This window comes from Taeniopygia guttata, chromosome 1A, assembly GCF_048771995.1.
Source record: "Taeniopygia guttata chromosome 1A, bTaeGut7.mat, whole genome shotgun sequence".
NCBI classification, from domain to species: Eukaryota; Metazoa; Chordata; class Aves; order Passeriformes; family Estrildidae; genus Taeniopygia; species Taeniopygia guttata.
The window spans coordinates 5656196-5678799 of NC_133025.1; the positions used below are offsets into that span (position 1 = coordinate 5656196).

A 22604-nucleotide genomic window follows, 5' to 3' on the forward strand; every position below is an offset into this window, starting at 1 on the left:
TACATGGAAGGCTTGGGTTTCCAGTAAATATAGGGCAACAAAATTATTAAATTTCCACTGTATGTAATTTGCGTAGAGCATTCTGCAATATATACATATCAGTTATGAATCTACAATCAATTGTCATATTAAATGTTGAATTTAAACCCACAGCTGGACTTTCATCCTGAAAGAAGCCAGATAGCTCTGTGCATCTGGTTTAATCTTCCCTTCAGCCATATTATTTTAAAGGCACTCCTGCTTAGTGCATCTTACAATTGAAAAATAATACTCATATTCCCTCTCATCCTCAGCAGCTGTGATCCCTCTGCAGATGTTGTTCTGTCAGACGTTTCATTACGTGTGATAGAAAGCGTAGGTTCTTTTCGTCTGTGTTACTGCTTTGTAGATTTTATTTTGCTTTCTTTTATTTTATTTTTTATTTATTCCTTTGGCTGGAGATGAGTCCTTCCGTAACACTTCACTTTATCTGCTGTTGCTGCTGCTTCTCCTTCTTTCTAAGTGCAGAAATGATCAAGAACTTGCAACTGCGTGGAGCCACCCAACAGAAGCCCATTGATTCCCCACCAAAGGGCTCTGTGTGAGCCATTCTCCTCCAGCCTGAAAAGAAAGCTTTGTTCCCTCAGCTGGTAGTGTCTTAAGATGCTGATCCTTGCCATATTTTTTGAAAAATGTAGCAGTTCATCAGACTGTTTGACACTTCCCGTTCAGCTGTGTACGCTGGTATTTGCTGCTGCTCCCACATCAGCCCCAGCACCACGGTGAGCTGTGCTGGGCACAAGTCATCTGGAGGTGAACAGTAAAGGAGCTGAAATCTGGAGTGCTGGTGGCCATGCCTGAAATGGTAGTAATGGATTTAGTATTTGGGGCAGGAGGTATGGGATTTGACATGTTGGTTGAGTATTTTCCTGGCCGCCTTCCATGACTGTTCAGATATTTTTAGCATGAAGTACAAGCTATGTTGTCTCAGTTGACCTTGGAGCATGACATTTTAACATGGAATTGGTTTGACTTGTTAATCATTAAAATGATTTATTATTTTTTATTGCAAGAGCAACTAGAATCCCAGTCATGTTTTGCAGATGAAAAGGGAAGCAAATTGAAACCTGTCTTCCCTGAACTTGCAGTCCTTCATGATATCCATGTTTCCTAAGGTGCTGTCTTTCACTCTACACCATTAAAAGTAGATTATGACCAGGTTTGCTTTTTAATTTGTCTTTTAGTCATTTGACAAATATAATATTGGAGTGACTGAAACTAATCCCAAGGTTTCACAGTGCTCAATGAGAAGTGTAGAACAAAAGGATTGTTTCTGTTGCAAACAATTTATGACCTTAATAGAAGTTTACAGCTGCCATCAGAAAAGCAAGATCTTGCTACTATAGTGTATTTATCCTGGTGATTGCTCTCTTATCGCCTTCATTCCCAGACTCAAGTTTAAAGATCAAGCCCCTAAATACCAACTTCTGTTAAGGAATTAGCAGCAGTAGCACTGCATCAGGATTTTGTTGCAGTATATTTTAAAGCCGTAGTATATAATGTAGGAAAAGAGCTTAGAACCAGCCACAGACATAGCCAAAAGTCCATGCAAGCTGAATTCAAATTTTGAAGTGTAAATCAATTTTTAGCCAGACTGGACTTTTTGACAAATTGTCAATTTTGGACAATTTGTGTTTATTGAGTTTTGCACCTCCTTAAGTTAACATGACCTGAGAGGAAATTACAATAGTTTTTAAGATGCATTTTACTCCCACAGTGGTGCAGAAAAGCTTTTGACTGAAAAGAGCATTAAGGACTTGTTGACTTTTTCAGTCTACTAAATAAGCACCTGCTCAAGTATCTGATGTACATTAAAAAAAAATTAAAATAATAATAACAAAAAAAAAAAAAATCCAACCATCCTCCTGCATGGTTTAAAGATTTACCCAGCAGAAGCTGAAACCAAGACATGAAAATAAACCTCTCTTTGACTACCTTGGCAACTGGGAAGACCACAACCTGCTCCTACAAATCACATGGCAGATTTCCCAAATAGGGCCAAAGAGGCTGTTTCCCTGAAATCTGTGTCACACTATAGTTCCTTTCATACATAGGAAGTGAGTAAATCATTGAATAATGCAACATCCTTCCCCATCTGCGAGAACGGTGCCAAAGCCAAGCGTGAGGGTCTGGGTTAAAGCAAACTCAGTCACTTGGTAACCGAGTTGTGTTTTGGAGGGGTCAAAATTGGAGGGATTTTGGACTTGTGTTTTTTGGGGGTTAAAATTGCCAAGAAAAACTGAAAACTTGAGGAAGATCCCCAGGTGCCTGCATTAATACTCCCCAGTCCCTCTGATGTGAGCTGGCAGGTCCCATAAAGCCACTCAGCCTTGAACAGGGAAGGGAAGGAGGGAGAGAGCAAAAGCTCCAGCTGTGACTCCAGAGCCCCAGAAAGAGCCTCTAACCCAATTCCCTTAAAGTGCACAAGCCTCACGAGCCACAGCATCTCTTTGCCACTGTATTCACTGAGTTCGCAGGGCAAACAAAAGATCCATACCAAGCATGCATCCTTCCAGAGGGGGAAAGCTTTTCCTCATTTGCCCGTAGATTCCCCCCCTTTTCTTTCAGTTTTATACATAGAGATATTTATGTGTACATATATATACATTATTATTTTTGTTTTAACGGCGGGAAGTGGGGGGGAATGTTGCTAATTTGTTTTTTTTTTGTTTTTTTTTTTTTTTGGCTGGTAATTAGGAGAGCTAACACCAGCTAGGCTAGAGTGAACGCAAACAAGACCCCTATAGGCAGCACAGTGCATTAATGTAAAATATGCCCAGACAACATAACTTGTCAGAGAGGATTATTTCTGCTTAGTGAATCTGCAGGGGCCCCTTTGCTCCACCACTCAGCGTCTGACTAGAGAGAGAAAGAGAGAAAGAGTAGCCATTAGTGAGTAGCTACTGTGGCATTGATGTTTGAGCGCACTTCTGAACTGGCTTTTGTTGAGAATATCGGTGCAGAAAGCATGCGCTGTCCCAAATCCGCTGTTACTATGAGAAATGAGGAGCTGCTTTTAAGGTATGTTGTCTCCTTTGTTTTAACGCGTGCTTTCGAGTTGCCTGGGCCCGCTGCAACTATAACCGTGCTGTGTATTAAGTAGTTTCCCTATTTAAAGGAAAAGACAGGCATTGATGGGTGCAAGTAGCATTTTCCACTAGTTCGGGTTGCACATTTCATGTATAATGACAAATGTACGGAGAGGGCAAGGAGGGGAAAAAATAAATATATTTATCGTTTCTTTTTTTTTTTTTCCCTTCCTAAAAGAGAGACGGTATTTCTTTTATCACCTCCTTTGCAATATTTCTGCCTGCTTCATTATTATGCACTGGGCATGGAATAAGCATGGAAAAAGCTCAGGGAGACTCCATATTAGAGCTAGTGCCCTAAATACCACTTTAATTTTCACTTAGCCTATGTAAATAGTTACTAATGCTTTACCTAGTCTCTACTGCTCAAAGATGTTTTAAAAATACCTAAATACTCCTATAATGTGGGATTTCACATCTATTCTCTAATAATGCTCCCAGGTTTAGCGGGAGGCCAGCATCGACTACTCTTTTCAGAGACACACAACACGCAGACACGCACACACGCACACTCACACACAGAATTATGCTGGAATTGGCACCCCGCTTTGAAAAATGTAGTCTTTTGTTTATTTGCTAGCAGACATCGTAGCATTGAATACATCTTTTGGTCTGACAATGGGACAGCTGAACAATGGTGTTGTCAAACTAGCTTAATGTATGTCTGGCGATGGGGTGGCTTGGGTTGTTTTGGGGGTTTTTTCCTTTCCTTTTCTCAGCCCCTTTTTAATTTCCTTTAATCTTTTTGTGTATACAGTAGAACATAAAGTGTGTTGCCTGTTTTGTGGTCGTTGTTTCAGTTGATATCTGCTGCTAATAGTGCAGGGAGGGGGAGGTTTTTATCTTACAATTATGGCTATTGCATTGAGTTGCAGATTTATTACTAACCTCTCCTTTAACTATGGTGAGAAAACTTATTGATTCTGAAAGCTTACAATACTGCTGTCAATCTGGGAAATACATACTTGCCAAATGTGCCCTTGCTTGATTTTATGCCCGATCGTATCAACTTTAACTGCTGTTTTGAAGATACTGTTTCTAATTTTGTTTAGGTAATGAAAATGCAATAAAAATGATAAATTAGATCTCAGAGTGGGAGCCCATGCAACTTTCCATTTTTATAACGTTTTATACATTAGAATTTTTAAGGTCAGACAGAATAATTTACCTGAATGATTCCTATCTACAAATCAAACAAATTATTCATATGACATTTCTTAAATTATCTTTCTGTTTCAAGAAACATAGTTTAACATTAAAACAGTTAACAATTTTGGGTTTGAATTTTGCAAAATTAACCTTATGTATTGTGAGAAAAAATTGTTACAAAGCTTTTGAAAAATTTTGAGTTACTACCTGGACAGCAGCATATTCCTTAAATAAAAGGAATTGTCATTACTCTGTGGAGTTTCTTAAACTGTTTAAAGTCTTTAAATACTTTACATGTTAAGTAAATGTATTGCTTTTAGACATAAGTTTAATGATTTTGTTAGGGAAAAGATTTATTTATCAATGGTTTCTGGTTTTTGCTTTGATCAATTAATAGTAGAGATTTTGTGTTTTTTTAAAAAAAACTGGACTCTAGTGCATGATTTATATGGGTTGAGGGGTCTCTTGGACCCCTTAATTAAAACAAAAAGACATAAAAGATTTATCGGTAGCAGTCAGAGCACTTTAAAGCATGCATTTCAACATTTCAACACAAAAATATTTGCTGGGGAGACTGAATATTTGCTATGCTGTTTTGCATTTTCTTTTTTGTCATTGTATCTTCATCCCTTGAGCCTTGAGATGGTGTAAATCAATAGCAAAGAGTTTATGTGAACAAAAAGGTAATATCACAGAAAATAGTTCTTGAGAAGCCAAGAGGTTATGGATTATCAGGTAGTACTTGCATGCTGTGTGTTGTGCATAAACATGAAGAAAGCAAGGATGATGTTTAATATTATGGGACTATGACATAATTCACTTCCTTGGGAGAACTTCTTTCAAGACAAACATTAACTCATTCACAACCGCTCTGCTCTGCCTGAACTGGAGGGTGGAAACAGTGACATGTTTTTATAAAGTTATTTTTTTATCATGTCATGTTGCAGCAGCCTGAGCTTTCTAGCAGCTACTGCCCTTTGTGAGTGGCAATAAAGTGAGTCCCTCACTCTCAGTTACGTGGAAATGCCCCTTCAGGGATAGCCCAGAGGAGCATGAATGCCACTTCTGTAGCAGCCACCAACAGATACCTGGGCAGCAAAACCAACCACCACTTTTAAGGACTATTCAATACTATAACTGTTCCCTAAGCGCTCTGCTTACAGGTGAGTTCCTACCAAACTTACTGTCGTTTCTATGTTTTCAGATAAAATGTTGCATAAAATACATATACACTGATATTTTTTTTGTATTGGATTGAAAATTACTTTGTTTTTTTCCAAAGGTATTTTCTCACATTGGATTCACATCAAAGACTGATTTTTGAATTAGTTTGTGTGAATCCTACCAAAAAAAAAAATATTTCTATGCATATTTACTGAAATATTGCTTTCTGAGCCATAACAATTATTATTAACATCAAAGAAGGTGAAGCAAAGCTGTAACATAAGTAATTTCTTAGCATGTTTAATGAAAGTAATGGCTTTTGAAAGACTGCATAGGTTTAGAGATCTTGTGCCTGAGCATCAGAGGTGTCCTCAGTGCTGCCTGTGATGAATCTCACCCTTTCACAAAGCAATGTGGTGCCTTGCAGTTGTCAAACTTGGCAACATCTGTTTCCACAACAGAGCTGAGAGGTAATTCAGACTCTACATGAGTTGTTATTTGTTCTTGTAATGACCAGGTGTAAAGTCAAAACATGAACACCTTCAGTCCTACCTGTTAGAGAAAGAGCAAGACAGGTCTTAGCCTGGGACTTGGCTTTCCATGCTTCCATAGGGATATGGAATTTAATTATATTAATTTATTAGCCTGGAGTCTTTGTGTGTGTTTATTTATTTATTTATTTACTTTCACATTCATGAACCACAATCAACATGCTAATATTTTCTTTGTCAAGAGAGGATGACGCTGACATGTTTCTGTTATCAAATCTAAGTATGAAGGGATTGAGACCCACCCTGCAGGTAAAGACTTGGGGGTGAAAAGCTGGATGTGAGCTGGCAATGTGCACTCACAGCCCAGGAAGCCAATTGTGTTCTGGGCTGCAGTAGGAGAAGGGTGGCCAGCAGGTCGAGGGAGGTGATTCCCTCCCTCTACCACACCCACGTGAGACTCCACCAGTACCTTTTGTAAGTCTGGAGTCCTCAACAAGTCCTCAACATGGAACTGTTGGATTGGATCCAGAGAAGGGCCACAAAAACAGTCAGTCTGGAACTCCTCCCCTAAGGAGACAGGCTGAAAGACTTGTGGCTGCCCAGCCTGGAGAAGGGAAGGATCCAGGGAGATGTTAGAGCAACCTTTCAGTACCTAAAGGGGGCTTATAGGAAAGATTTTTTTAGCAGGCCCTGTTGCAATGGGACATGGGATTGTGGCTTTAAACAAAAACAGTGTTGATTCAGTCTAGACATAAGGGGAGAATTTTTCACAATGAGTCTTGTGAAGCACTGGAATAGGTTGCACAGAGAGGTGGTGGCTGCCCCATCCCTGGAAACATTCACAGGCAAGCTGAACACAGCTCTGAGCAACCTGATCTACTTGAAGCTGTCCCTGTTCATGGCATGGGAGTTGGAAGTAGATGACCTTTAAAGGTCCCTTTCAACTCAAACCATTCTGATTCTATTCTATATAAGACTGCAAACTATACCTTTGGGGCTGAAAAACAAAGCAAGTGTTCAATTAATATTCATATCTAGAAGTTTTACTGCAAGTGTAGATTGTGCTTGAATACTTAAGAAGTCATTCAGGAGTGAATCAATACTAATTATTGTAATCAGGAGGGTTAATTAGCTGAAGATGCTGCTGATGGAAAGTTCACTGCTTACAGCCCTGAAAACACCTAAGTTGATGAAATCTGAAATCTGATGTCTAAGAGGACTTTGTGTGGAGAGAACCGTTTGGCTTTCCTTTGGCATTTCAAGAGCCAGTTGTTCCAAAGGGGAAATATAGCTTGTACTTTGGTTTTTTTGCATGATATTAATTCAGGGGGTATTAGAAGATGCGACTAAATCTATTGTGAAGATATTTTGTGGTCGTCTGTCAATAAATGCACGTACCATTTTGGATAACCTGTACTGTCTCTGCTGCATTCATTTGTAGATTACCATAAATTAATATGGATAATCTCATGCATTTGAAATCTGGTTCCAGCACTCTTATTTGGAACAGGCCTTTTTTTTCCTCCACTTGTGTTCAGGCACAGGGACTTTACATGGTACATGTACATAAATTAGACATGCTCTGTTGCTAATACACACATATATGTGTGCACACATACATGTGTGCACTTAAGCTTAAACATTTTTCATTGAGGGTGTGTATTTCTATAATCCTGTGCCCCTAAAACTCCCACTCAGTTTCCATCTGCAAAACAGTATTCAACTACATATGATTCAGAGGACAGTTATTGAAGAAGTAGTTCATGAAATTCAGTTAGATGACAAGGAATAAAGACTGAAAAGCAATGACCAAAGAAAATTCTTTTCTTTTCCCTCAATTAGAGCATTTCCCTCACTTAAGTGTTTCTTAAAGTACGCATTTCTGAATTCAAACAAAATCTTTTTCACAGGTGACTTGCAAGAAGATTTTATATTTAATGCTGGGTGTTTGGGTTTTGCACTGGAAAAATATTCTTGTTGTCTGGTTTTGTGGTTTTTTTCCCCTTTTCCTCTAATTGTATCTCTTAACCAAGACAAATATCTGGATGTTAATTCAAGAAAAAAAAAAAACTACAGAAACCCCCCCCATCAGTCACACACACACATAACCCACCCCCCACAAGTCAAGTGATGCTTTCAGAGGAGAGAAATCCTATTTCAAAACACATCCTTCTTTCCTTTCTAATGACATTAGAGATCATCACGTGCAGGTGCTATTTATCTTCGCAACTGTTTTCCTATGACTGTTTTACTGCTTCCAACACATTTACTTGTATGTCAGCCACAGAAAAGGTAACTGAAAATGGCAGTTGTTGAGAAAGCATGTCGCCATGCCTGGAATGACATGCATTATCAGGGCAGCAGGAGTTGCTGGCTCTACAGCCCATTTCTACTTGACCTGCAGAATGATTGGCTGCCTGGGATGGTGATGAATCACTGGAGTTTATGAAACAAGACTGCTGGCATCCTCACAGAGGAAATAAAACCAGGATTTTTTTTGTTTTCCCCCTCTAACATTCTTGCTGTGACAAAAAGCTTTTTTTTTTATTTTATTTTTACATGTTGTATTGCTTCTGTGTTATTTCACCCTGCAGCAGAACCAAATGTGTCAATTAAAGTCGCTTTAGTACTGTTCTCAGCAAGTTAATGATGCACTGAAGGTTAACTATCTGTATTGGATGGAAATGGTCAGGAATTCTTCCAAATTTTGTGTAAACCTTGATCTGGACTCGAATTTTCTCATCTCTCACTCCAGTCTTGAGACTGAGATAGCATAACTAGTAATCAGCTCAAGTGGGATGTAAAAAGGATTTCAGCTGTTCTCATGCACAACTTTATTTTCTCTGATAGTATAAGGATCAGTGACCATTCCTTGGGCTAATATCAGTCAGATCCATCTTCAGCATTTCTATACTAATGACTAAAATGACATTTCTGGAAAGCACTGACTCCCAGATTTGCACTCACTTTCTAGGTGGTTCGTGGAATTATATTGTGCATTAAGCCCACGTTACTGGATTAGGCTGTTATGAGCCTGTGCTTGCAGGAAAGTACAGTGGGGCTGTAAATCTGCCAGTGCACTGACACAGCGTGGATCACAAGCTGCCCTGTAAAATGCAGCCAAGTAAAAATGATCCTTCCATTTCAATTAAAACACCCAAAATTGTGTTTGGGGGTGGGAGAATAGAGAGAACTACTTGCTTATCTCTCCACACTCAGTATGCTGATGTGTTACCCTGCATCCCGTATTCGGGTTAAACAACCTACTTTTAAGTTAACTCTCTCTCATTCAAAGAAATAAGATAACCAATAAAATTGCTCAACAAGTTTTAAATACAGCACTTATATGAATATAATGCTTTTCGCCATTACATGGGAGAGGGTTTTTCCTCAACTCTCATGCTTTGCTGCCCAAGCTTTTTCTTCACTAGTTTTGAAAAGCAATTTGCATACTCACACTGGTCATTAGACTTTTCCACCTTCCTCTGAATAATTCAGCTGCTGCTGGACATTGCAGAGGCTGCAACACTCTGGTTATTTAAGGCAGAGCTTTCCAATGCCCCCTGTGAAACAGAGGAGGGCAAACTTTAACCAGTGAGAAAGGGCAGCACAGGGAACTGTTGCTTGTGCCCTTCGGTGTGTGTGGGGTAAATGCTGTCCTTGCTCTGGAGTTCCCATGGCAGCAAATCAGCAGGTCATCCTCAAGAGCAGACTCTGAGGATCCCAGACAACAGTCTGTCACCAGGAGGAAGAGGGAGCAGGGAGTTTGAGGAAGGGAAAAAAAAAAATCTAGAAAATCAGAAAGAGGATCGGGGAAATTAAATAGAGTGAAAAGTAATGGTATTCAAACACAGATCACCTGGAAATTGAACCTTGCACGTGCAGATACCTGTGGATGACAGGATGGCTGTGCTACAGAGTGAATTTAAGATTCAAACCTAGCACCTGCCCTCCCTGGAAGCTGCAGGTCAGCATATGAGGTATTGAGTGCTTCTAGAAAAGAAACAGAGAATTATCAGAAAACTTAAAATTTTAGAGACTCTAAATTCAATGGTACAACCTCTTGATTTAATTTTCCTTCTCTTCTGCCTAAAAAAGATTTATCTTCTGCTAAACTGTGAGGAAGAAGCTCACTCTGAAGCTTGAGAATTTGCCTGCATCATTTCAGCCCACATTTAATTTTAATGAGAGAGTTATATAACCCCTTTAAAAATAACAAAACACTAACAGAACTGCATTGGCAACACCAGGTGTTCTGCAGTGCTGCTCCAATGAATCATATGGAGATTTGTCTGTGCACGGCTGATGAACATACATTAAACTCAGTTAACCCCCACCCCTGAATAAAACAATCCAAAGTGACCAGAATTTTTCCTAAAGAACCATTCTCACTAAACAATGCCTAACTAGATACTTGCCCCAGGAACCTCATGGCTCCAGCACTTGTCCCTTACAAAGTTTTTGTATCAAGGGGTTAAGTTTTTCTTTAAAAGTTGCAGATGTATTATTGTGACCTTTCAAAGTGAAACACTGTATGTTAAACACTAAGTTGGGTTAAATGTTTTGGTTCAAAAAAGAAAATCAATGTTCCTCTTTATTGTACTGAGCCCCAAATCCCTGAAATTGTTAAGAACAGCACAATTAACAGGTATCTCTGGGAAAAATAAACGTGACTTCATCAATGTGCCTTTCAGACAGAGAATTTGTGGGAAAACAGAATCAGTGACTTGGGCTTGTTAAACATCTTGGTTCAGATGCCATTCTTGACTCTAGGAAGTCCCTGAGCCACCAGCTGCTGGAAGGTGTGAAGGATCACTTCCCATATTCATGCTTTTTCTATTTCCATCCAGGGTCATGGCTAGGTGGACCTTTTGATCTGCCTTATGTGGCAATTCTTACATTGTTAATTTAAGGGGGAAAACCCCCAAACTACTAAACCCAGTCAGGATGCAGTTCCCTGCACATCCAAATGCCTTATAGTTACTGCAGGAGCCTTTTCTTTATGTCCTTCATGTCTGATATTTAATGGTTTCTGACTGGGAAACAAAGATAGCTACTTTGCATATTTTCAGGGTGATTGTTGTTTTTGAGGATTGAGATGTATGCTGGGCACTCATGAACAAATGAAAAAAGGAGATCTGTGAAATTTCCTACCTTAAATTTGAGTTTAAGGTGAAAGCCAATCATTTGCAGTACAAAAGAAAGAAAAACACGTGGTAAAAAGGAATGAGAAGTGAGGATGAAGGTTAAGCTCATAAGGATCTTGCTGCTTGAAATGGAGTGCAGTAGGTTAATGCAGATATTGTAATAAACCCCTCAGATGTCTTTACATTTTGTTTTTAAAAATAAGTCTCCTATTGGCTTCTTGTCTCTTTGGATGTCTCTTCCCCACATTCTTTCTTTGCTGATGCCACATTAGAACTTCACATTTACCTTTGCCCGTGGCATTTGGAGTTGGAGATGCCCTCCAGCATCACCTCCTGATCCAGGCCATCCTCACCATCTACTTCCCTCATCCTGCCTCTCTCCCAATAACCAGCCTCTCCAGAATGGCAAAAATCTCCAGGAAACTCAAATTTCTATAAAATGAGAGTCATTTTTTTGTCTTCGGTAGTTCTGCCTATGTGTGTAGAAGTCAGGGAGGAAGGTTTTTTGTTACAGTGGGATTTTTCCTCTGCTCTTTAAAGGAATAGGTGAGGATGCATATTGTGAGGATGGAGAAACACAGACAAAGCACCAGATGTGTGATACCTCCTGTCCTAAGTCATAGGTTTTCACATGAAGATAATATAATAGCCAAATCATAATCAGAATATTCAGTTCTCTCTTCCAGGGTTGTTTAGAAAGGTGTCTTTTTTTACCATAAATAACTTTTCTGCTCTCTAGTAGGAAATCAGGTCCGCCCAGTGCTTACAGTACCCCAGGTTCTCTCCTTTATGGGCAGTGGTTGTTGATAGTTAGCAGGTGAGAAGATAAGGTAGTCCAGTAAAAATAAAAAGAAAAATGAAAAAAACAATGTCTGTTACCAAGTCAAGATAAGACTGGGTTGACAAAAGCCTTGGTCTTGTGTCTATATGCACATGGCACTAACACAAAGGTAACACCTGTGGATCAGCAGTAATGCTCTTCAGTAGGACTGCAAATAAATAACAGGACTATAAAACTTGGTCTTGCAAAAATTTGCTTATTTCTGCTTTACTTGAGTATTCTCTAAATGTAGTGCTGGGCTCAGGAACAGCCCAGCTGGAGCAGAGGTTACTGGGCAGCTTCTGCTCAGCACTAGCCCTGTGCAGGATTGGACCTGAGGGTGATGATTGACTGTCCCATGTACTTGGCGCTGCTCACAAAGGAGGGTGTTCCTCTAAATTAAAGGCCTTTCCAAAAAACCCTCCATTCCATGTAGCATCTGCCCTGTGCCATGATTTGTTGCCTAATTGTTTTTGGAAAGATTGAGTTATTACCCACAAAAGGGAACAAAGGCCCTTTACCCACAGTGGGATGAAATCACCTCATCACTGGTATAAAATAGGAAGGGAAAAAAAAAAGAGAAGTGAGTGGGAAGTTTTACTATAGCAACCAAGTTTACATAATATCAATGCGCTTCAAGTGAAAGCTCTAGAAATGCTTAATTTGAGGGACCTTTTCACAGGACTAATTTTAAATGACGTTTATTTCTGAAGATTACCGATGAGCTACAGTAGCCTACGGAAGCAGAGGGAGCCTCACAAGCACTATTTTAAATACTTCAAATTCATTGATCAGCTTTAACCAATATTTTAATTTTCTTTTTAAAAAGATTTCAGTTATATGCAAGTTAATTTATTTCTCAAAAGGACTGGAAGACTTTGTGTATTTGGCTTTGTAAATACAAAATCTCTACTGAAAGGTTAAGGTTTCATAATTCAAAATTTTATTCCAACATTAGACATAACTGACAAAGACAGTTTTGTTCTAGGTGATCACAAATGGTAAAATGGTATAGAATAGCATCCATTACTTTTTACCATTCAAGGAAATGCACTACTTTTTGCTTTAATTGTTAATGACTTTTACACCATTCTGTAGTCCTGCTCAAGTGCTCATGTGCTTTGCTTTGCTTTTCTTCATGCACCATTCTCTTCTTGCCCTTCCAGATGTCTGCTACTAAGAGTTAGGCTGATGGGCAGGTAGGCTCACATCCCATGACACAAACCAAAATGCTGTACTGCCTGCTCTTAGTCACGCCACTACTTCCAGGCTGATAGCTTGCCTGGAAGGTTATTTCTTTGTGGAAGATAGCAACCACCTCGTTTGCATTCACCAGCTCTAGCTGGACCAGATTCCTGCTGCCCCTCGCATTAGTGGAAGATCCTGAATGATTCCACTGGAGTCATTTGAGCCTGCTCCAAATTTACACCGCCGTCGCTGAGCTCTGCTTCTGCTGCCTCTGTTAGAAACTTGCTTTGATGCCAGAGATAAGCTGAATCCCGAGCATGTTCATTGGCTTAGGGGGGAATAAAGCAGAGGATTTGAACTCTCTTCATACTGCCTTGCAGGCTTGGGAGAGAGTGAAGTCATTCAGAAACTTTCCCTTGAAGTGCTTCCAACAGTAGCATTTCCTTAGCCCAAAACTTGGGGGCAAGTTGATTAGAAGAATGGCAATTAATTATAGGGTGAGGAGGGGGTCTGGAGAGGGGACATGGTGGGAGCTCCACACTGGATTTGGCTCTGGGATCTGGAAGGTAAGGGGGTGTCAGCTCTCTTTGTCACTCACTGAACGAAGCCACAGGCAGTGATGTCAGAATGAGCTCATACACACAACAAGTCACTTGCTCAGTCCTGGCCTTCCACAGCTGAACTTTTTGGGAGGGGTTTTGATTTGGGGTTTTTTTGGGGGTTTTTTTTGGGTTTTTTTCCTCTGAAGAGGTGTGCAATTTTCAAGGGTTGATTTGTTTGCAGAAATTGTATGTCGCTCTGTGTTTGAAAAGCTGCTTGAATGGTGACTAATCTGCAAAGGTGAGGTGGAACTGCTTCATCTGCCCCACTCAGATGGATGGAGAAACTGAGGGAGAAAGAGTAAATGAGTGAAACAGGGTCTGGGCCTCTGAAATGGGGGGAGGAGGGATAGGAGGCAGCATTTGTAGCTGGAATAGGATTAAAGCCTGAGAATTGATGATTCCAAATTCTAGGTTCCTCCCTCAAAACAGCCATATGCTCCACCAGTTGAAAAAGCTTAATATTGGCGGGCAGCAATAATGCAGCTCCTCTAAGCCAGTGTGTAGAGCCATTGTCTGATTTATGCTGCGAAAATAAATGCAGTTTCACTTGCCACACTCACTCCCCATTTCCCTCTGTTCTGTAGCAACATATCAGAGCTTCCACTTTTCCCTTAATTTTTAATAAAAGTTGCTATTTTGCTCATATGTGCTAGTCAAGAATCTGGCATTAACGTTACAAATAACAGAGCTGAGCCTGTAGCAGCGTGTGAAACAATCGGGATTTTTTGTTTCTTGCCACTTACCCTCTGCCATCAAGACTTAATTCATACATAGACACTACATAATTTATGTCTGAGAACCAAATTATTCGAATGCAGTTTTTCCCTCTAAGCTCTCCTTGAGTCGTATCTCGGTATCTTTTATGGAAAGGGTTCCTTTTTGCATTTGACCCTGTTCCTGCTTCTAACTTTTAAATGGCAAAAGCAAATGTGCTTTGAAAAGTGTGTTACACTGTAGTTGTTAAATAAAGCAATAACCTATGCACTTGTAATGCTTTCTCTATGACCTACTTACATACTACTTCACCCTCCTTATAGTATGATTAAAAGCTGCTTTGAATCCACTATTCCCTCAAGGGATTTGAGGCTAGAATTTAACAAACTGCTGAGAAGGCTTAAGTCAGTAAGAGGGCTTCCCTACAGCTTCTTCCAGCTAATTCACATGTAATTAAAAGGAAAATAAATATTTCAAAAGAACATACGTTTTAATGAAGCATTTTTAAGCACTTACACCTTGCATAATGGGGCAAATTTATAAAGATCTCTCTATTCCATATGCAGATTTTAAGCAAAATTATTTGTGATCCTCTCCTCCTCCCTATTTGCATCCTGTGCAAAGCGTGGATTTACTTTTCAGTCAGCAGCAGTGGGACTGTGGTCCTTAGAAGTGGCAGGCTGGTGAGCCTGAAGTCCCTTAGATTTAGCATGTACCAAAAAAAGTGATGAAGAGGTGCAGATCCAGCCGCACAGGGTGAAGTGGGGGTGGAGACTTCTCAGTTAAAAGAATATCTTCATCCTCACTGAGCTGCCTGTATTTCTTCTGAGCTAAAACCTGTCCCTTCTGCAGCGGCAAGATTTTGAAATTGAAAGTTAATCCAACTCTACTCTGGGCCGGATTAACCACCAATGGAGGCCTCAGATCAAAGACCAGGTGGCTGCATCCAGCTGGAGAAAGTTGTGCTGGTTTCTACTTTCATTTGGACTTTGCACTTAATTTTTTTATCCCCTGTATAGTCAGTCCTACGCTGTGATGGATGGGTGGTGTAAAGGAATCGCCATGAATTTAGTAAAGAGCAGCCATAGCTTTGCTTTGTGCCTTTCTATGTGGATGTTTAGGTGCCATGGTGATGAGGACAGTATGCGAACATATAGAGCAGTGCAGATTAATAACACTATAGATATCTGTTCAGGACTGCAGCTGTCCTACGGGGATTATGCTGAGGGCCAAGTGAACCTTTTCTTTCTTTAGTCTTGCAAAGTAGGCAAAAATTTTAGCAGCCTGAGGGGGTTTTCTTCCTTTTTAACTGTTTAAGATTGGAGAGTCTCTTAGTGCAATAAACTGGACTGTAAAAACTTGCCCGTTCTGTATTTTTTCCCCTATCAAATCAATGACGATCAAAATTTAAATAAAACTTGGCCTGACTGATAACACATTTTTATGGGTCAATTTAATTTTTATATTAGAATACTCTTTGAAAATTTTTAGCATAGTAGGTTTTAATTTGCATTTGTTACTTTTTGCAAGTGTTGATTATCCATAACAAATCAAATTATAAAACCTAAAGAGAGATTCAGATGGAGAAGCACACACAATTGAGAGGAACGTTCTGTCTGTCTAGACTGCTCAGATCACCTAGTAATCTTTGTAAATATGTTAATATTCTTTTGCCTGGAGCAGCTTTGTATTGAAGCAAGTAGGTCTTGGAGATGGAAAGGAAAATTTACACAGCTTTTCAGGGGGCGGTGGAATGGGGAGGGGGGGGGGCCCTCCAGCTATTTGTATGTGTGGAATTTTGTCTTGGTGGTGACACTTCTGCGTGCGGCCAACTCTGAGAGCAGCGAGGTTGGGAGCGGGTTTTTTGGGAGCTCACAGCCATGAGAAAGGATTTGCCGTCATTAGTTATTTAAATCCCTCTTTCTGATCAGCGAGGACAGAGTTACTACCAGTCTCTCGCCAGCCAGTAACATCACTCTAAGCATTTAAAAGACTGCCAAGGTCTGAATGGCAGGAGTTTGAGCGGAGAGAGCCTGTACCCAGAACCGGACCGAACAATCCCGGTGTCCCCAGGCTGGCTCCGGCGGTGCCCGAGCGATCCCGCGGCGATGCCGGGGGCAGTGCCCGCCCGGGGCCGTGCGCGGGGCCGCTGCCCCGCCGGGCTCGGGGCCGGGCAGCGCTGCGGAGCCCCGGGCGGGTCCCGCCGCCCCCGGAGCCGGGCCGGGCGCAGCCGCGGAGCCCCGGGCGGGCGGCCCCCGGCCCGGCGGCGGCAATAGGCCTCTCCCGGGGCGGCGGGGGCGCAGGGGTTAACGGGGAGCCGCAGCGGGGAGATGGCTCCGCCTCCCCGCTCAGCACCTGGCGCTCCACCGACAGTTGCCTCAGCAGTCGATTTCGGAGGGGATTGGCGGAAAAAACCGAGAGGGGGAGAGAAATGTGACAACTGCCGGGGCTGGCGGCTGCCGCGGGGAGGCCTCCGCACCTGTGCCTGCCGCTCCGCCGCCCGGCGCAGTTGTGGGATCCGCCGCGCCCCGCCGCATCCTCCCGCCGACCGCCGCGGCGCCCCCGGAGCCCAGCATGACTTCTTCGTTCAAGCTGGATTTCCTTCCGGAGATGATGGTCGACGGCCGCTTGCTGGTCTCTGACAGAATGTAAGTGGCGGCGGGGCTGCCGCCGGGTCCCCCCCCACCCCAGCCCCGGCTCCGGGTACCGCCCGGCACCGCGGGGCTCCGGCCGGGTCCCTCCCGCGGGAGGGGAAGGGAAGGGAAGGGGGGCTCGCACCCCAGCCAGCCCCAATTCCCAAGTCACTTGGTGGTCCCCTGCCGGGGTGCTCGGCGTCCCGCAGGTCGGTGCCGGCGGGCGCGGGGGGTTATCGGCTGCCGCTGATGATGATGCAACGTGGAGAAACGCGCGGCGGGCGCGCGTAGCTGAGCGCTCTCCCCTCCGTGCCCAGCGGAGCCTTCCACAGACACTTGTCCCCTGCAGCCAGCCCGGACCCACCCGTGTCTTATCACCCCTTCCTGGATGAATAAAAACGCCCCCTCCCCCCTCTTTTCAAATTCAGATGAAATACTAAGCATTCACTGGGAGTACCAGGCAGAACGCAAGGATTTGGCGTTTCTTCCCCCCCCCCCCCCCCTCCCCTCCGCACCCCAATAGTATCCCCGACAGCTGCCTGGTACGGCGAGTGTTAATTAGGGTGAGGGTGGTTGTTTTACGTGCAGTTGAAGTGAGGATGAGATGTATTGGAAGGCGCTGAATGCTGGAATTTCAGAAGGAGAAGTATTCCCCTAGCCCGGCTGTGCTCTGTTAATCTCGGTCTGAAAGTTTCTATTATCATCCTCTTGGGCATTGCCAGTTGGCAGGTATTTTCAGGTAACCTAAGCCTTGAATGAAAAAGTAAAAGCTAGAAATGATTAAATAGACATCTGCTGAAAGATACAAAGTGTGAGGAGTCTACTGCATTGTTTTACAGTATCCAAAATATCTTTTATTTTGTTTCTTTTTCTTCTTTCATCGGTATGACAAACGTGGTTTGAGTTACATTAGAATGAAGCGAGAGGCTTTGGCATTGACTCTGCACTGAAGCTGTTCTGGTTGAGGCAGCACTTAAGTTACAAGTGTAAATAAGCCCGTATGTGCAGCAGAGAGTGTCACCTGCAATTTGCACAAATCAGGTTACATACTGTGCCCCATCTAAGGCTGTTCAGACTTTTATTGCCTTTTCTACTGATAACCAAACTTTCTCAGAGCTGGAATGCTTTTCCCTTGCACCAGTGATCTGTATGGACACATTCATTAGTGGCCAGTTGTTCAGACAGCTGAGGTTTAGTGAGTGTGTGGGAGAGGGGCAAGAGTCGGGGGGGAAGTCACTTGGTGCGGATGGCTTACACTATTTTTACAGTCTTTGAAGGTCAGCAAAGTGTGCAAATGCTGCCTCTTGTCTTCAGTGTGTGATCTTAAATTTGAAAGAGTTCTGTGCTGTGTTTTGCTTTTCCCATTGTAAAATACCAGATTTTATTGGCATTAGTCAGTTTTGGTAAAAGCGCTGTCAATTTCCCTCGTTTTGCAGAAAAGTCGCAGAGGTTTGCCCATTAGGGTGCAGCTGAACATTGGTATCTCTTGCACTGCAGCCCTCTGTAGGGATGTGCCACAGCCAAACTTCCCCTTGTTTTCATCATCTCAGCTTTGATTAGACTTTCTACCTGCTGTCCTTCCAGGCAGTCAGAAAAGATCCTGCTAACAAACATCTCCAAGCTCAAAGGCACTATTAATTGTGGCTGATGATGCCCTGTTGTCACTCCAGCTTATATAACTTTATCTCCAATTTGCCCCTCGAGGTGAGGGAGTACCACATCAAACTCTTTCTTCTGCATTGCTCTCTTCATACTCCTTTTCTCTGTGAAGCATCCATAATATATCTTAACACAGCTTGAAACACAGTCAGTGTTCATTAGATGCAGAGCTTAATGTGTGTCCAAAGATACAAAAATTAGTCTAGAGAAATGTCAGCTCCTAAGTGGATCTTGAAATACAGAAATTTGATAATGGAGTTGTTAAATGCACACATCCTTATAGGGTTGGTGCTGGCTCCTCATGTTTTTTTTTTTTGTTTTTTTTTTTGAAGGGGGGAGGGGTGGTTAAGTAAGCTCCTGAAGGAAAATAAACTTTACCTCCTGTATCATCAGTGGTCGTGATGTGATGTGCTTCCTTGTATTACCCAAACCTTGCTTTGCTGCTATCTAATTGTGGAGCTGGTATGATTTCAAGGGATCATGTGTCATGCATGCAAATTAATATTGAGGCTAAATTGCCATGAACTCAGGGAACTTCTATTCCTAACAAAAATAGTCTTGAAACGAAATGCTGTGTGTGAGAGCTTTGCTACGCTGCCTTTCTAATACTCTGTCATTCGCTGTTTAAAACCATCTTTTTCTTGTCCTTCTTAGCCAAGTGGTGACATATATTTATTTGCAAGTCCCCAGCTCTCTGGACTAATCAGTGCTGACGAGGATGCAGTTTGATTACGCATCAGGGGTCAGGGGCACAGGAGCACCTTCCCCTTTAGCTGCCCCCCCAGGCGAGCGCTGAGCCGCCAGCAGCGGTACCGGGGTGGCGCAGAGCATCCGAGAGCGCGCTCCGAGTTACCACGCTGCACAAAACTTTTAACCTCGCCATCTGCTCCAGCCACTCCGTGTAGCTCACTTCAGTCTTTAGCAGAAAGGAATTTCCTATTTTAGAGCAAGGCAATTAGCAAAATATATGTATAACGTTTCTCTTTAACAGCACAAATTGGCAAAACTAGATTTTTTTTTTTTTTAATATGCCGGTGGCATATCAGATGTTTAGCATACAATATCACTTGCACTTCTTCTTTGCACATTTAAAAATATTTGTAAAGGGTTTTATTTCAGACTCATCCATTATTTCAACAAAAGAAAAAAAGGGATTTTTTTTCAAGGAATAACTTTCAGTGCATACCTAGTGTGAAAGTCTACTGCCAGCCTGATAATTGCAAAGTTAAAATGCTTTTACCTCTGTGAGAATGTTAATGACTCTGAAATGTTGCTTGCTTTCAAATTTTGCTGCTGTTACTATATAGCTAAACAGAAATAAAATAGAGCATAAGATACATTGAGCATGACTGTGTATAATTAAACTGTATGCATGGCATCAGTGTACCTGGTTAGTGACTGAATGGCAATTTGCTAGTAAAAATTAATTAATGACATGTCATTGGAAAATAGATACTCTAGGATATGAAGCATAAAAATGCATGAACTTCTGTTTTTGAGGACAGATGGCAAGCTGGATGCTCTAACCATGGTAAATGCTTGGTGAGTGCTCTGGGAAGGATCAGGAATTGTTTGAGTGCTGTTGTGCACTGCGGGGAAGAGGCAGTTCTGAGGAAAATACTCAGATACACGTAGGTGAAACATATAGATGAAATGTGTGTGTGTATCTGGACAGGGTAGGAGAGGGTTAATGGCTACTAAGTGAGGTTATAAAATCTGAGTTCAATGTAATTTGCTGATTTCACTGGCTCACATGTACATGCCAACTGGATGATTGCGAAGTGGTTGCTTTGAGGATTAAATACTCATCATTGTAAACCCCCCATGCTGATTTCTGCTATATCACAGAAGATTTTGCCATTCCATGTTCCAAATTTCAGTGTCTGGGATTACCTTTAATGTAAATGAATATCAGTGTTTGTTACTACTGAAACAAACTCAAATTTTACTTTAATTTTTGGTAGCTGGATATAATGCCAATAAAATACATTGTGCTTCAACAATGTGCATGCAACTGCACGGGTTACAGGGCAATAATGTGAAAAAATATTTAGCCTTCTGAATTTCTTTCTCTTATAATCAAAAATTAGTCAAAATCAGATATACGTGCAATATGCTGATTAAAAATCCAGTGAAGATCAATTTTTGATACTTTTTGATTGTACTTGCTATTTAGTAAATAAGAAATGTCATCATTCAGAGGACATATCTGCATTTTAAAATCCAGAACTTCATTTTCTGCAGTAAACCTGCAATATGGGACTTTTGTTTTAGCAGAAAACTGGAGATAACAAATTTATGTTTTTAAATTTAACTGCAGGAAAACTCAGCATCCTGTCAAAAAAAAAAAAAATTCCACTCTCTGGTCTTTTTTATATTTAGAATATCAAATAATGATTTCCTAACAGAAAAGTGATGGGTATTTTTAAGACCACAGCCTCATCCTTATACTGACACTTTGTTCTAACGTTGATTCAGTAATAGCTTTATTTTAAGTTATTACGACTTTTACTTAAGCTACTTCTGTGACAGATTCCTTGGGCTACTACTGAGGAAACACAAAGCAAAAAAATAATAAAATTTTTGACTGTTGCCAAGGAGCTTCAGAAAGGAAAATAAATCCTTGGATGTCTATTAAGTAATTACAATTTCATGGTGTCCTTCTCCCCATCATCTTTTCTAGAATCTCATTCAGAAGTTAACCTACGATAACTCTCAGCACATCAATATTTAAATATATCTTTCACTTCCTATGATATGATCTCACAAGTTTTAAGCCTCCCCCACACGTATTCATCATCCAAATTAATCATCAGTTATGATTGCTCCAACAACTTTGATAACTCTAAATATTTCATTGGCATTTTAGGATGTTTGATATCTTATGAGCATTTGGACTGTTCAAATTTCATGATTAATTCATGGATTAATATAAAAATATTTGACCAAACTGATACAGGGGAAAGGTGTACAAAATCTTTTCATTTTTAAAAGCACCTGGAATAGAAAGAGTACACTTGGGCAAGACAACATTCTACAGAGAAATCATTGTTTTATAGTTTAAGCAAATAAAAACTTCTTTCATTCTAAAGTGGAGAGGCAACGTTTTGGTTTTCTTTCTTTTTTCTTCATTTCCACACGCTGTTTCCTATAGAGGATTATTTTTTATGTGTTCATATAGTTGCAAAGTATATTGCATCTCCTGACATGATTTCCTTTGATTAAAACAAACTGGTGGCAGGGCAAGGTTAACCAGAGGCTAAAGTCACAAAATAGGGAATATACATAGAAAACAAGGCTGAGCTTTCCTTAGCAAAGAAGTGGGAGAACAAGAAAAACCTTCATAGGTACAAGAAAAATGCAGGAACAAGAATGCCTATTTGGAAAATAAAAACTAATTGGAGCAATAAATGTAATGTTCTCAAGTAATTGTGAAATAATTATTCCCCTTTAGAATCATCATACTTTAATTGGTTTCCAACGTGTTCCTGCATTCTCCGTGGCTGTGGAAAGGAGGAAAAGGGCTTGTGTTCCCTTCAGGATTTCATTTTTCATTTGCAGTAAGCTGCTGGCTTTCTCATAAAGGTTTTAAGAAATATGTTGCCTTAAACGCTGTTGTGTTCTTCCATATGGTGTTAAATCGAAAAGGTGAATGGCAGATGCTGGAGGTATCAATTCCCTCCTAACATCCAGATAAACCACCCTGAAATTTAGTGGTGCAGTTCTCCATCCTCTGTGTCACAGATTTATAATCAATCTCTCATTTTCATTGAGGCTGGGTTACGTAAATAGGACACACTTCAGTGGTGTATTCTCTTTGCTCACAGCTTGATTCTTGAAAATTCAGTTGACAATAGTTTAAAATTATAATATTAATAAAGAGGAGATCATCTGGCCTTCAAAATGACA

The 22604-nt window shown here is 41.1% G+C and overlaps 1 protein-coding gene across 20 annotated transcripts in view; it reads left to right on the forward strand.

The window, feature by feature from the left end:
- Positions 1 to 22604, forward strand: part of CELF2 (CUGBP Elav-like family member 2) — a 544814-nt gene that overhangs the window by 285005 nt on the left and 237205 nt on the right. For 4 of the 20 annotated variants that reach the window (XM_072923954.1, XM_030263711.4, XM_030263714.4 and 1 more), the window contains exon 1: positions 2797 to 3060. The exons of 9 other annotated variants lie outside the window; for them this stretch is intronic. In XM_072923954.1, the coding sequence (XP_072780055.1) occupies positions 2954 to 3060 (107 nt within the window). In that variant the 5' untranslated portion in view covers positions 2797 to 2953. Of the gene's footprint in view, positions 1 to 2712; positions 3061 to 16652; positions 17052 to 22604 lie in introns of those variants that run through there. 7 more of the 20 variants (XM_030263716.4, XM_041713748.2, XM_012568822.5 and 4 more) reach the window with 6 other exon arrangements.